Raw genomic sequence first — 16,066 nt, forward strand, 5'->3', positions numbered from 1 at the left:
TGAAGAATTTTGAGCTAAGCAGGAATAAAGCCTGTTACTGTTTTTGTGCAGTCTTAGGATGCCATTTCATTCTTTTATTTTTCACAGAAAGATAATGCTCGGGGACTCCATCAGCACAAGGGCTTTGAAAGGTTCTGTAGCATTTTTCCTCTACTTCTTGGCTCACAGCCAGCCTAGATCTGTAGTAAGCACAACCCTCTGCGCAGCAGTCTTTGGAAACAGTTTATTGGGGAAAGCCTAATTGGCAAATAGGAGGTCCACCCTTCTCCCCATAAAACACCGCATTCACCACCTGAGTTAATGGTCTTTGGAAAGAAGCCAGAGAAGGAGTAGGTAGAAGGAGAATAAGCCACTTTCTTGCTCCGGAGATCAAGGCAGGGTCAGTGGGGGAAATCATTTTCAGAGCCGCTCCCCAGGTGATTCTGTGCTTCACGGCTTTCTAAAATACTACTTTCCTAAGCACTGCATCCGTTCTGTCTAACTTTATGGGAGGGAAGGGAGCCAAAGGTCAATTGGCATAAAAGTTTCTCAATGCACAGAATGGATAGCCATTCTTACTGCCCAAATAATGGAGATAGAAGATGTATTGCAAAACCAACACTATCAGCATCAGAACAATCAGTCACCCATTGATTCAGTCACCCACTGATTCATTCAAAAGTGATCTTTTTCTTCTCCGTCAGTCAGTACTGTTGAGTGCTTACTGGGTGTAGGTCACTCTTCTAAGGGTTTAGGAGATTTCTTTGGAAACAGGAGACCGTCCCAGGAGTTTACAATCTAATATTAGGCCTTGGGAGGAAAAGGAATGAAAAATTGGATAGAGGAAAAAGTAAATGCTTAGAAAGTAAAGCGTACATTGGTAGAAATATAAATGTTTTGGATTACTGAGTACATGGTTAGGTCCTGTAGACTCTAAACTCATTGTGGGCAAGGAATGTGTCTGTAATATGGTTACATTATACTCTCTCAATTGTTCCGTATGGTGCTCTGCACTCAGTGCTCAAGAAATATAGTTGGCTGACTTGTTAAAATCATAGTCTTTATTAAGCACTTCCTATGTGTCAACGACCCAGTCCCTTTCCTACACAGGGCTCGCATTCTAAAAGATGGAGAGAACAGGCATATTATTCCCATTTTACAGAAAACTGAGATTGAGAGGCTAAATGTTCTGCCCAAGGTCATACAATACGTCAGTGGTAGAAATAGGATTTAGAACCAGCGCCTTCTGACTTAGACTCACTGCTCTTTTCCTTCAGATCATGGGTGTATGTGACTTGGGGAAAAGGAAATGAAAAGGGAAAAGTGCCTCCCGAAGCAAGTGGAATTTTAAGGAGAGCTTTGCAGTAATAAAGAGCTGTGGTCTGATGGATTTGAAGGAGGTTGAAAGAAGGCCGAGGTATTGGCAGGGAATAAGCAAGGGCCTGAAGATGGGAGCGGTCAAGGAAAGGGACAGTAAAAAGTTTTGCTTGCTAAAAGCATAGGACAAGTTTTGGGAAGTACATGAGAAGCAGTGCTGCCTAATGGATAGAGCACAAACTGGAAGTCAGAAAGAGCTGAGCTGTAATCCCTGCTCTGCCACTTGTCTGCCCTGTGGCCTTGGAAAAGTCACTTTACTTCTTTGGGTCTCAGTTACCTCATCTGTAAAATGGGGATTAAGATTGTGAGCTCCATATGGGACATGGACTGTGTCCAACCTGATTAACTTGTGTCTACCCATTGCTTGGTACAGTACCTGACACATAGTAAGCACTTAACGAATTCCATAAAAATGAAAAGTCAAAGAGGACGCCAAAGTTGTGGGGTTCTGGAACCTTAGCAACGGAGATGGGAATATAGAAGAGGAATGTATTTAGGCAGGAAGATGAGTTCAATTTTGGATATCCTTTTGACGGGAGAGAAGTTGGGGCTGGTGAAAAGATTTGGGAGTCATCAGTGTATAGGTGGTAGCCAAAGCAATATGTCTGGATTTACTCCTCTAGAGATCAAAAGTAAATAAGAAAATCATAAAACCCAGAATAGAGACTTTGAAACACCCACAGGGAGGGGATGAGAGGTGTAAAAGAGCCAGTTGCGTGAGATGGAAGATGCGCAGTCAGAAATGAGAGGAACCATGACAGTACTGTGTCAGAAAAACTAAGGTTTGAGATATCATATCCAGTAGGGAATAGGGAGTGGCCCACAGTTCCAGAGGATGCCAAAAAGGGAAGATTAGGGTAGTGTACAGTCCATTGGAGTTAGCCATGAGGAGGTCATTAGTGACTTGAGGGAGGGTACTTTTCCTGGAGTTAAGGGGGCAAAAACCTGATTGTAGAAGGTCAAGAAGAAGGTTGGAAAGGAAGTAAAAGTAGCAGCAGGTGTATCCTGTATGTTCAAGGAGTTTGAAGAGGCATGGAGCAGCAATATAGTCGCATTGGAATTCAGAGAGAGGGCTTTCAGACCACAGTAGCGCCTGGAGTATTTCGAAGGTAGAGGGGGAAGGAGCCACTGGAGAGGGAGAGGATGAAGATGGTTGTGAGGAAAGGAAGAAGGATGGGAGCAAGAGTTTTGAGGATGTGAGAAGGGTTTATATCTAAGGCACACCCTCTCCCTCTGAGCTGTAGATTTTGTTTGCCTGTAAAGCATGCCAAATAGTGAATTTCCCCAAAGCAAAAAAAAAAAATATATATATATATATATATACTCCCAACATTTAAAAATCAGATGCTTGGAACTAAATTTATAACCTTGGGCTGGCTACTCATTCTTTTCCCCATTTTATATTTAAAAGAGCTTAAATTGCAACTCCAGGAATCCTGATAGGTACCCACTTGGACCATCAATTGGCACTGATACAAATATGAAAGTTGTCATTCGGCAAAAATTCACAGACAGTATTGGCACTGTGGGTGGTAGAAAACAGCAGTGTGAACCTTGATAATCTCTTTTCAGCTACTCCTGCTGTTTGTTAGAGCCCCACACTATGCAAGGATGAGTGGAATGATATTATGGGGGCTGTAAAGGAAAAATCTGAAACATGTGGGAGTCTAGGAAGTGAAAGAAAAGGGAAAATAAACAGGGAAATGGTAACCTTATGAACTGGATATGGCCCCGAAAAGTGAAACACCCTCCCCACCAATTTGAACAAACCCCATTTAAAATGACCATTAGACCAATGGAAAACTTATTTTTGGACGGGGAAGAAATTGAAACTAATGACAGTCTCTAATCTGAGGAAAAACATTCTCTAGAAAATGAGCACCCACCAAAAAATGGAGAAATTTAAGTTCTTGATAGTTTTTCGTAGCTTGCTGAGACAGCAGCATAAGATGGTGCTACAAGAGGTCTGGATATAGTGGAAAAAAAGAGGCATGAACTGTTTGAGATGATATGACCTCAGATCCACTCACCTCTCGCCAGTGAGGGATTTCCTCTTTCCTACCTGGAATAAAGTTCAAGAAGACCTTTGGTTAAGCAAGGGTTAGGGAGCACTGCGCCTTGAGGAGCCGCTTAAAGAGTGGAGGTGTCTCTCTTGACTTCAGAGGACACAAATTGAACTTAGATTTTTTTTTTTTTTAAAGATTTCAAAAAGTGCTGTGGAAATTTTCATGTTATAAACTGTTGTTTTTTGCTTTCCTATAATTGGAACAACACACTAATTTTTACAAGTTGTGACTACTAACAGAGAGCAATCACCTCACAGACTTGTATCGAAAAGAAGAGACTATCCACGTGACAGGAAATGGCTGCGTCCAGAGTCCGCGCTTCCCGAACAGCTATCCCAGAAACCTCTTGCTGACATGGAGGCTGTACTCCCAAGGGAACACCAGGATACAGCTGGCATTTGACAACCAGTTTGGATTGGAGGAGCCCGAAAATGATATCTGCAGGTGAGTGAGAATCTATCCCGATCATTTCTGATCATAAGAAGGCCCGAACTATAGATTGGAAACCTAGATGTGCTTATTTGGTCACTGAGGGCAGGGAACGTGTCTACCGAGTTTGTATTCTCCCAAGAGCTTAGGACAGTGCTCTGCACACTGTAAGTGCTCAGTCAATACCATTGATTGATTTGGTTCCTGAATCTGTTGTTTTTTTTTAAAGGACTTCTGAATCAGCATCAGTAAAACTCATGAGTTCGAATCCCAGCTCTGCCACTTGTCAGCTGTGTGACTGTGGGCAAGTCACTTAACTTCTCTGTGCCTCAGTTCCCTCATCTGGAAAATGGGGATTAAGACTGTGAGCCCCACGTGGGACAACCTGATTCCCCTGTGTTTACCCCAGCGCTTAGAACAGTGCTCTGCACATAGTAAGCGCTTAACAAATACCAACATTATTATTATTATTATTAAAACCATACCTAGTGGGCTTGATGTTATTAGTTTTGTGACTTTATATAATCTCTGTATGTTCTAATAGTTGTGGTATTCGTTCAGTGCTTACTGTATGAAAAGCAATAATACAAAATGCCACATGGCGAGAAGCAGCATGGCCTGCTGGAAAAGAGCACAGGCCTGGGGCCAGGGAGTGAGAGGATTCAGGTTCTAATCCTGACTCCTCCATCTGTCTGCTGTGTGACCTTGGGAAAGTCATTTAACTTCTCTGTGCCTACTTTCCTAATTTGAAAATTGGGGATTATGACAGTGAGTGCCATGTACAATATAAACTGTGTCCAATCTGATTAGCTTGTATCTACCCCAGCGCTTAGTACAGTCCCTTTCACACAGTAAGTGCTTAACAAATACCATTTTAAAAAATGTGCTAAGCACCAGGGAAAGTACCATACAACCAGATCAGGTTAAGTACCTTTGTCCTTTATGGGCCTTTTGAATTCACATCTCTGAAAGATTTCCTCCCCTTCTGTAAATAAAGAGTACCTGTTTTCACTTCCAACCCTCTCTCCTTGCCCCCCCGGGCCCCACAAAAAAAAAAAATGTTTTAAATGTTTGTAAAAAATGTTCACAATCAAATGGGGACAAAAGCGAGGCAAGCTTCACAGTTCACGTTTTCCTCAGATTCTATCTTTTCAGCACATTGCTTCTAAGTCAGCAGTATGAGACAATATTTTCTGCTCTCTCTGATGGGTTTATTCCTTCTTGGCATATTTATCTGAGCAAGCTGGGGGTTTTTTGTTGGTTTTTTGATTTTCCACTCAGAGCATCTTTTCCCTTTAATTAGATTTTAGAGGATTTAGGAAGGATTTTTTTGGACTTTGGGGTACTTTCTTGCTCTGCATTAGCGATGAGCTACGGAAGTGCTAACCCATTTTAGCAGGTTTGTTTTTCTTTGTAAATTGGGGACTTAAATTTGGCTGGCCTTTTGCGTGTTAATTATACCGATTGCTGCTATTGCCACTTTTTTCTAGGGTTATTAGCAGCATCTATTACTTTTCAGAATGACAGAGGGTAATGTCTGTCAGAATTTAAAGAGCAATGCACATAGAAAGAGCCTGTTAATCCTGACAGAGAGTAAACAATAACTGACCTTGTGTCAGCTCAACCTTGAAAGTCAGAGGTACTTTTCTTTGGGAAAAAATGGCATATTCCCTATTAAAATTTTATTTAAAATGATGACATGGTGAGGGAAAAGTCAAATTGTAATTGGTGAATAGGATTTTGACCATGCTGTGAAACCTGCCAAATCCAATTCTTAATAAATAGGTCCAAATTCACTTCCTGCAGGAAAGGGAAAGAAGACAAAGCATATATAACGATAATGATAATGAAAATACATTAAATTTATACAGTAGTTTCTATGTTTCCAGTTTATCCCTGTAGCCTCTAAGCTCCCTACTGGGATCATGTCTACCAACTAGTATTATAAATACCATTGATTTATTGGTTAAGTGACTCTTTGACCAGACCTGTTGCTCTCGTATCGGTGGAGAAAAGCCAACCAGGTATTCTACTGCCCCAATCTGAAATTCAGAGAAGCAGCATGGCCTAGTGGATAGAGCAGGGGCCTGGGCGTCAGAGGATCCACATTCTAATCACAGCTAGTCTGTAAACTTGTTATAATCTGTAAACTGCTAATTCTGTTGTATCTACTCTCTTAAGCGCTTAGTACAGTGTTCTACATATAGTATGCACTCAGTAAACACCATTGATTGTCGATTTGACCTGTGCTTCACTTCTTTGTGCCTCAGTTCCCTTAACTGAAAAATGGGGTTTCAATATTTATTCTCCCTCTTACTTAGGCTGTGAGTCTTATGTGGGACTTGGTTATCTTGTACTTACCTAGTGCTTAGTACAGTGCTTGGCACATAGTAAGTGCTTAACTAATACTTCTATTAAGAGGAGGAGGAGGAATAATGTTGGATAGGAATTGTCTCTGTTTGTTGCTGAATTGTACTTTCCAAGCACTTAATACAGTGCTGTGCACACAGTAAGCACTCAGTAAACTCGATTGAATAGTAGTAGTAATAATAATAGTAAACTTGTTCTGGGAAAGGGTTGTGTCTCCTCTGTGGTTTGCAATAGGAAGGATCATGTATTCAGCAAGAATAACGAAGACCCCTACTCAACTATTTGGCATTGTGCATGTACGTAATATCACTGGAGAGTCACATCTTCAGGTAATAGGTCCCCAGTAAAAGACTGGCAAATTTGAAGTAAATTACCTTTGTCCTAAAGATTGGAAAGTACTCCTGGAATTGATTGGACCAGAAAGAAGACATGTTGTAAAGCACCATCTGCCGAATCTAACCCATCTAAAGAATGTAAATCCAGAGGCCAGGCATTGTTCTCTGTGCCTAGATGGTTATGTTCCGAATTAGATATCAAGTGCCTGACTGAGCGAAACCCCAGGTGTTTTGCAAGTGTTTTCCAATTCATTCCCTTATTATCCTCCTAGGGGGGAGAAGAAATAAAATGAAGTCAGCCCTCCGCAGAGTTAGACATGGGTTTCAGGTCCTCAGACAGCAAACCGGGCACTACAAACATGAGAGAAGAAAGAAGGGCCATCATTGTCGGTGTCTGATGTGTTGACGATTGTGGGTCTCACACTGGTCTTTTCAGCCACATGTGCTCAGGGGTGACTTTTGCTTTCAAGGGGATCATCTTCCAAAAGAGATCTATCTATTCTCAATCACATAATCCAAAATACTCTGAAAATATCCATCCTTCAGATGGTATCTGTAAAGCACTTACTATGTACCAGGCACTCTACTCGCATTGGGGTGGATGCAAACTAAATCAGGTTGGACACGGTCCACTTCCCACATGTGACTCACAATTCTAATCCCATTTTACTAATGAGTCCTAGAGAAGTGACTAGCCCAAGGTCACACAGTCGTACTTCTTGAGCACTTACTGCGTACAGAACACTGTACTAAGTGCTTGGGAGAGTACAATATAACAATAAACAGACACATTCCCTGCCTACAGCAAGCTTAACAGACAGGTGGAAAAGCTAGAATTAAAGCCCAGGTCCTTCTGATTTCCAGGCCTGTGCTCTAACCACTAGGCCAGACAGCTTCTCGATTGGTACTCTCAATTGTAACTGTTCTGATCAATCGTCGTACCCAGAAGAGTAGAATAGATTGCTCGTATCTAATCCAAATACTCCATATTACCATATTTTCATTCCTAAGGAGTTTATTCTGGGTAAGGTGCCTGGTGGAAATACTAAATGTTTTGCAGGCAAGGAAAATTGTAAAGATACCTTTGTTGGTTAATAACAGAATATCTTTAACCTTCTCTTCGATCTCTGGATTCCCTCTAGACTCTAAACTCGTTGTGGGCAGGGAACGTGTACAGTAACTCTTTAGAGTACTTTCCCAAGCTTTTAGTCTGATGTTCTGCACGCAGTAGGTGCTCAGTAAGTTCCACTAATTGACTGGATTCTCATCGTCTGTACCATTTTTAAATTCCTCTTAGGCAAGTCTCTCCATACCCTCAAATGGAATCCATCTCTCTCCCTCCACTCTATGTTTTCATCGTACCAGGTCTTTCCCCCCAAAAAGGGTGGTCCCTTAGAGAGATCCGGGAAGGACAAATATCCGGAAATACAGGTTAATATAGCCATGTAGCCGGCACCCAGAAGCCCAAATTATCCAGGCCTAGGAAAGCAGAATCTTCCTTTCTGTCAGCCAGTGTTTTAGTGGTAAACAAAGAGGTCAGACATCAGTGGTATTTATTAAGCCCTTACTACATGCAGACCACCCTACTAAGAGCTGGGGAGAAAGTTAGGTGCTTTGAAAACAATCGGAACATTACCCAGAAGGGGCTACTGACAGCCCCTCTACAGCTTGCTTAAGGAAACTGCATCTTCAATCAGTGGTATTTATTGAGTGCTTACTGTGTGCAAACATTGTACTAAGTGCTTGGGAAAATACAAGACAACAGAGTTGACAGACACGTTCCCTGCTCACAAGGAGCTTACAGTCAACAGAGGGAGACAGATACTAAAACACGTTACAGATAGAGGAAATAGTAGAGTAGAAGAGTCTGTAGAAGTACTGTTCCCTCTCAGGGTCACACCTGGAGAGTTTCCAGTACTCTACCAGTCTCGGCTATGGGAGAGAGAGTCAAGCAGAGGCATAGCCATTCCATTCCTAGCTTGGGCAGTGGCTGGCGAGTGGAAGACAATCCGCTACTAGTCAAAACTCACCCATGCTGGGCAACAGCGGCACGGGAGTCGAGGGCGAAGACTCGAGTTTGCTGCACGGGAGGCGGCAATGATAAACCACTTCCACATTTTTACCAAGAAAACTCTACGGATCCACTATCGGAACGATCGCAGATGGAGGGCGGGGCGTTCTGGGAGAGATGTGTCCGTGGTGTCGCTATGGGTCGGAAACGACTCGACGGCATAAGACAAGAAGTACTGTGGGACCAGGGTGAGAATCCAACTGCTTAAGAAGAACACAGCCAAGTGCAGAGTTGATGCAGAGGAGAGGGCATTTTGGGGAAATATAGGGCTTAATCTGGGAAGGCCTCTTGGAGGAGATGTGATTTGGGGAGGATTTTGAAGATGGGGAGAACAGTGGGATGTCAGATATGAAGGCGGTGGGAATTCCAGTCATTTGGGAGGATGTGGGCAAGGAGTTAGCCGAGAGATGGATGAGATTGAGGTAATGGTGTAGATTGGTGTTGGAGGAGAAGAGGGTGAGGGTTGGGATGTAAGATACCAATGAGGGAAAGGAGGCAGGAGAGGGCTGATTGAGTGGCTTAAAGCTGACATATCTTGAGGTGTTTCTGTATCAGAAATAATGTATCAGCTCATTAGCTTTTTGTAGGGCAGTAATCTGTAATTGCTTGAAGTTCATTGTTCCTAATAAACCTATGGTTACACCTTTAAACATTTACAAGTAGTTCCCTATACAGTGCTAATGACCGGATAAAGTATTTCCGCTACAGAAACGCAATGTGAACCGTATAGCCAGTTCATGACTGGATTAAGGCACTGGGTTCTGCTGTTTCTACTATGTTCTTCTGAAACTGCAGTTAAATGTTGTGTGCTTGTAGGAATGATTGTATTTGAAAGGAATAGTTAAAATTGTCATGGTTGGTACAGGTGAGCAAAAAGCAGTCCTGGTCAAATATCCAAATAGTAACCTAGAAATACCATAAATCTGGAATTATAACCATCATTACTAGGGAAAATCACTCAGTTTTTTTCTGGATTGATTCCTCTTCCTTTTTTTTAAAAAAAAAAAGACGACCCAATAGACTATGTCTGCACATGTGAATTACTCTACTTCAGTTGAAAGAAACAGAACCGCTGTGTGATTTAATGGACAATACTAGCAATTTTCAAATGTATAGGTGTGATTCTGCTGATATTGGAATAAAAATGAACTACAGTGGTACTAACACAGATGCTCATGTGTGAGTGCCTAAGTGTAAATATAAATTTATGAACTTTCTATACAAAGTGAAATGTATCACTTTTCTACCATCTCCAAAAATATTCTACGTTGTGATTCCGATACTTTGTGGCATATATAGTTACACCCCACATTAAAGCCAGCTCATAGTGCTCAAAACTGTGACTGTAAAGTCAGTGGGGTATGCTTCCCTATAGATTTTTCAAGTCATTGCATTATTATTATTATTATTGTTATTATTATTAGTGCTATTATACGTGCTATGTCAAGCACTATTCTAAGCAATATATCATTATTTTTTGTTGTTGTTGTTGTTATTGTGTTTGCTATGAGAAGCAGAGTGACCTAGTGGCTAGAGCATGGGCCTAGGAGTCAGAAGGACCTGGATTCTAATCCTGGCTCTGCCACTTGTCTGCTGGGTGACCTTGGGCAAGTCACTTAACTTCTCTGTGCCTCAGTTCCCTCATCTGTAAAACGGGGCCTAAGACTGCGAGCCCCACGTGTGACAGGGACTGTGCCCAACTCCATTACCTTGAATCTACCCCAGTGTTTTGAAAAGTTCATGGCACATAGTAAGTGCTTAAATAACACAATTATTGCGCTGTGTCAAGCATGCACTGGGGTAGATAAAGAGTAATAATTGTGATATTTGTTAAGCAGTTACTATTCAAGGCACCAGGGTAGACGCAAGATAATAGGGTTGGACACAGTCCCCGGCCCACATGGGGCTCACAATCTAGGTACAGAAGCAATTCCATATAATGGTCAAACCTGCTAGGTAATGAATCAATCAATGCCATTCACTGACCACTTACTATATACCAGTTTACAGTCTTAATCCCCATTTTACAGATGAGATAATTGAGGCCCAGAGAAGTGAAGTGACTTGCCCACAGTCACCCAGCAGCAGACAAGGGGCGGAACTGGGATTAGAACCCAGCTCCTGACTCCCAGGCCCGTGCTCTATCCACCAGGCCAAGCAGCTTCTCTCTTGTTTGAGAAAGAATCTCTTGGATTCCATGCCCATTAGTGCACTTGGTTGTCTCTCTGCAAGAATGACAGCAAGCCATGGAATCCTTTCAGCATCAGTCAGTTACAAAAAAGTCGCTCTCATTGAGATATCCTTGGCCCTACTCTCAGCCACTCTGAATGAAAGCGTTTCGGAGTCGGAGCTTTTGTCAGACAAGAGAATCCAAACAGCCGTGGAGCTGCCAGCTAACTTGCCCTGTCATTTTAAATTTTCATTTCCAGAAATTTGTCATGAAGGCCAGTGTTTAATTTGTTTTATGGCATTTGCCTAGCACTTACTCTTTGTCAAGCATTCTTCTAAGCACTGGGGTGCATTCAAGTTTATCAGGTTGGACACAGTCCCTATCTTCAGTTGAGGCTCACAGTTAAGTGTCTAATTGTCTAAGTGTCTATCAAATTTCAAAAGCCCGAGTTGTTTTTTAAGACCTGTTCGTTCATATTACTCTGAATCCAGGTATGACTTTGTGGAGGTTGAAGACATATCTGAAACCAGTACTATAATTCGAGGCCGTTGGTGCGGACACAAAGAGATCCCTCCCAGGATAACGTCAAAAACAAACCGAATAAAGATAACCTTCAAATCCGACGACTATTTTGTGGCTAAACCCGGATTCAAGATTTATTATTCTCCCGTGGTAAGTAGCCTTTATTGCCCCAGGGCTAAAATCACAGAATGGTTTAAAAGATAAGCAGTTATGATTACCTTTAAGGAAGTAAGGATGGAATTGAGGGTAAATATCTTTCAGCTTATGTTTACACGGTATGTGTTGACACACCACAATTCTGCTCCTTAAACCCAGCCGTTAGTTAAATAGGTAAAAATGCAGCTTTTCGTTGCAACACATTCAGCACATTCCTTCCTTGGCTGCTCCTGACACAGCATTGATACAGAAGCAGCGCTATAAGAACTGTTGTTTAAATTCTGTTTGAAGTTCTATTTCAGGTCAGAGAAAAAATGCCTCTGTGGGATCATAGCCCTTGTTCTAAGAAAAGAACCTGGTGGTTTGAATGTGTGAGAAATGCCATACGTAAGATACGGCATTCTTAACGTGCGCTAGATTCTATCTGTGGACAATAGCAATGTGAGTTCAGAGTGAGAGCTTTGAGATTCAAGCCATGAAATGGTAGTAAACAGAAATATGTAAAAACAGAGAAATGTTTCTGTGTGTGAGGCAGCAATTGTAGTACATTAAATGATATTTTTATAACACAGTGTTCTGAAAATATGTTATTCGGTATAGCTGGAACAAATAGTTATCAGAAAATAGGAAATCTGGTGAATTCTTGTCTCCGTGCTTCGTAGCAGTCATGTTTATTTTCAAGCAATTTTTCTGCAAAGAGTAAATTTGTACTAGGAAAAATCCCGGACTTTGTTCTAACTCATTTCAGCTAATGGCTTTTGCATTAGGGTGAATTATTGTGTACTAAAAGAATTTCACATCAGAACATCACCGAGAGAAAAAAATAAAGCAGTAACATGGGCTCCATTTTTAATTTGGAAATAATCCATCATCATGATTTACATTATTGCAAAATCATGCAACATTGCTCTGCATAAAAATAAGGGAATGAAACTTCAGTTTTTCTCCACTTGGTAGTCCAGTGATTCATCCTGGCTCAATTATTTGCCACAGAGCGGGTTTTATCCAGAATGGACAAAACCTATTTTTGATGAAAATATAGAGGCTCGACGAGAATGTATTTTCCCAGCCTGAAGATATTCAACCACATTAAAGCTTTAGAGATGTTAGCTATTTCTTTAATGTCAATATTTATGATTCGATTCAGTGAAGCATCTTCCAGCTGATTTATCATCTTTACGGAAGTCTGATAGACACTCTGAAATTTATGAAGTACTTCACTAATTTAAAGGGAAGTATAGTTTGAGAGAGAGGGAGAGTAAATGTGCATCAAGTGTTTTGATATCTGATCTGGAATTTTAAGGAACAAATCTCACAATAATTATCATTAAGATGATGACGGAAGTTCTGCCACGTGTGTTTCGGTCTTAATTCTTTCGACAGAATACAGGAGCCAATGGGTTTTCTATCTCTGAGTCAGCCGGTGTTGAAATTGTAGCGACAGTTGTTGTCCTGGTAGATGGAAGATGGACAGTGGTAGTGAGAGTCGGGAGACTTCTTCATGAAGAGTGGTCTGTAGAAGAGTCGGGAAATCTGGATTCACTGCTGCTTTTATCCAGTTAGGAACCACCGGTAGTTAAAGATACGATCGTCTCCCCAGATCTTCCTTCAAATTCCCAGAAGGGAATCTCCCCCTTGATTCCTGAAGTGGTCTTTCAGAGGCAGAGACTTCAATAGCTCGATTCCTGGGTTAGCACAGTTTCTCAGGTACGTTTAGGAGGGTCGTCGGTGTGATTTTGGTTAGGCTGACTCCCCGTGAGGTAGAGCTTTGTGGGATATCTCGGGTTGCTTCGCTCCTCTCCTGGATCCCAGTGCCGAAGTGTTCCTCCGGATTTGGATGGGCAGGGATGCGGAAACATTGGCGTTCACTTAGCAAAGGGCTTTACTCCTGCTTTCCTACTTACTTGTTGCCCTCTACCCCGGCAGGAATGTGATTGGTAGGGACAAGTGTGGCTGGTACTGCACAAATAAATATCATTTTGATTGATTTCCCTACACCGGTTTTCGGTCTTGAAGTCTCAGGACCAAGGTTTCTGTAATTCATTGCATTTCTCTTGTAAGCAGCATTTGGGATAGTGCAACAGAAATAAGTACCCCCTCTTATCTTTCTCTACCTTCTCTCCTCCTTTCTTTTTTCTCTTTTTTCTCCTTCTCTCCTTATTGCTAGACTTATTGTCTTACATAATAGCCACCCCTGCTGTCCCTCCTACTCAGACTTCAAGGCCCATGTAAGACCTGATCATCTTGCATCTACTACAGGACTCAGTCCAGTGCTTGGCCAAAGCATAATAAACACCATCAAAATAATACCCGTGGGGGACGAAGAATAGGCTCAGACTGATTGATAGATAACCAGGTTTTAGGTAGGGGGTGGTAAGGGATCTTACCTGGTAAGCTAAGGCCTGGTAAGGGACCCGGCTTGGTGGGGAGAGTGTCTGGGAGTCACCTATATTGCTGCTTACTCCTTCCCCTAGACTGTAAGCTCCTTGTGGGCAGGGAACATGTCTACCATCTCCGTTCTGCTGTACCCTCCTAAGCGCTTAGTACAACGCTCTGCCCACGCTGTGACACCGTGAATACCATTAGTGCTAGAACTGCCAAGCAGAATCGGCAGCCACTCGTGGGAGTTACCTCCTGGACGAGGTCCACATCATTGAGCAGACCTACGCTAACCATGCAGCCACAGTGGCCTGGGACAGGGGAGCGTTCATCCATTCGATCGTATTTATTGAGCACTTACTGTGTGCAGAGCACTGTTCGAAGCACTTGGGAGAGTACAATACAAAAAAAAACTGACGCATTCCCTTCCCACAACAAGCTTACAGTGTAGCGGCAACGAGTGAGTGCTTACTACGTGCCAGGCACTCTACTAAGCGCTGGGGTGGATACAAGCAAATCGGGTTGGACACAGTCCCTATCCCTCATGGGGCTCACAGTCTCACCACACTAGGAAGCCAAGGGCATGGTGCAGGGATGCAAGTTGAGGATCAGCACAGCCCCCCGCCCCCGGATTTGCTGCCTGCCCACCCTTTCCACAGTCCTGCGGGAGTCTCTCCTGACCTCTTGGACCCCAAAATCCTGAGGGTCAAGCTGAGGGGGAGTCCGAATGTGGGCTGCTAATTCCGGGACTGAAGTACTGAGTGAGATCTGGGAGGCCAGACCTGTCGGTTCATGACCCCAGAATGATTTCCTATCTTTCTCCACCAGCGTCAGGGAAACTCTGGGGTGGTTAGGTTTATCCCTGGCCTATTTTGTGTCAAGGATGGATTTTTTCCATAATAAAAAATGATCTCGCAAAATCCTCCTGGGCTGTGAATATTTAGCCATTGTCTGTAGCCGTCAGTGACAGCTAGTGACTTTTATTATTCTTTTCAATTAGCCACTGTGGAACAACGGAACGTGCAGCCAATGGGAAATATAAAATTGGGTGTTTGCCCAGAACATCCTGGGCCCTAGAATCCAAGGTTCTCTATTTGGGGCTGCCCGGTAATAACTGTGATATTTGTTAAGTGCTTACTATGCGCCAGGCACTGTACTAAGCACTGAGGTGGATACAAGCAAATTGGGTTGGACTCAGTCCCTGCCCCACATGGGGCTCATAGTCTTAATCCCCATTTTACAGATGGGGTAACTGAGGCCCACAGAAGTGAAGTGACTTGCCCAAGGTCATACAGCAGACAAATGGTGGAGTCGGGATTAGAACCTTCTGACTCCCAGGCCTGTGCTGTACCCACTAGGCCATGCCGCTTCCCATAAGTTAAATATTACTCTGAAATTGTTTTGTAATACATCATTTTAGGTCGTTGTAATAACTTTTCTTATTTTCAACCATCTTCAAATCGGATTTGAAGATTCCCCTGACTCACTGTTGTGATGAGAAAGATTCTTCACCGAGTTCTGCAAAATATTTTCAACCAGCCCTTAAAATATTCCTTTAGCTTAGAGACTGTTGTAGTCTCCCAAGTTCTCAGTACAGTGCTCTGCACATAGTAAGTGCTCAGTAAGTACCATTGAGTGATTGAGATAAGCAGAGCCTCTCAAGTGTGGAGTCACTGAAGTGGAGGAGCTCCCTGACGTGCTGGTATCTTGCTTTCTATAGTGTTAAAATGTAGTTATCTCCTAGAGAGAAAAAGACCTTCAAATCCTCTAAGAATCTCGAGTGTCAATCTCCTGTGCATTCAACAGATAGAAATATGAATTGCAAGTGGAAGGAGTTTACATTTGGTTGACTAGGCTAACTTAATGGAACTAAAATTTAACGTGAAAATAATATAAATGTCAGTAGAGTTTTATTAACCAAGAATCGGTTCCAGAATGGAACCCCCGATTACAGAGGGAATGGTTTAAGTTGAAATTCTTCAACCTGTATCTCATTGTGATTTAATAGAATAATTACAATAAGCCAACGTAAATCAGTTCATTTTAAAAGCAACGCTCTGTAACAAAATCATGTGATTTAAGTTATTACTATGTTCATTTATATAGCTGGCCCAGAGGTAGAAATTGTAAACAAAAGGCAGCTAAGAATCTTATGTTATTGAAGGAAGCTCTAACCTGGGAATCAAAAGGCCAGGAATTCATTCCTAGTTAA

General features: G+C 42.3%; 1 protein-coding gene and 1 non-coding gene across 3 annotated transcripts in view; both read left to right on the forward strand.

The window, feature by feature from the left end:
- Positions 1 to 16,066, forward strand: part of PDGFD (platelet derived growth factor D) — a 127,833-nt gene that overhangs the window by 76,339 nt on the left and 35,428 nt on the right. The window contains exons 2-3 of one of the 2 annotated variants that reach the window (XM_029048169.2): positions 3,662 to 3,866; positions 11,289 to 11,469. In XM_029048169.2, coding sequence (XP_028904002.1) covers positions 3,662 to 3,866; positions 11,289 to 11,469 — 386 coding nt within the window. The remainder of the gene's footprint in view (positions 1 to 3,661; positions 3,867 to 11,288; positions 11,470 to 16,066) is intronic. The other variant, XM_029048170.2, reaches the window with a different exon arrangement.
- LOC114805969 lies at positions 8,439 to 8,576 on the forward strand. The gene has a single exon (XR_003754100.1). It is a non-coding gene; the product is annotated as a small nucleolar RNA SNORA7 (small nucleolar RNA).

Source organism: Ornithorhynchus anatinus, chromosome 20 (genome assembly GCF_004115215.2).
Source record: "Ornithorhynchus anatinus isolate Pmale09 chromosome 20, mOrnAna1.pri.v4, whole genome shotgun sequence".
NCBI classification, from domain to species: domain Eukaryota; kingdom Metazoa; phylum Chordata; class Mammalia; order Monotremata; family Ornithorhynchidae; genus Ornithorhynchus; species Ornithorhynchus anatinus.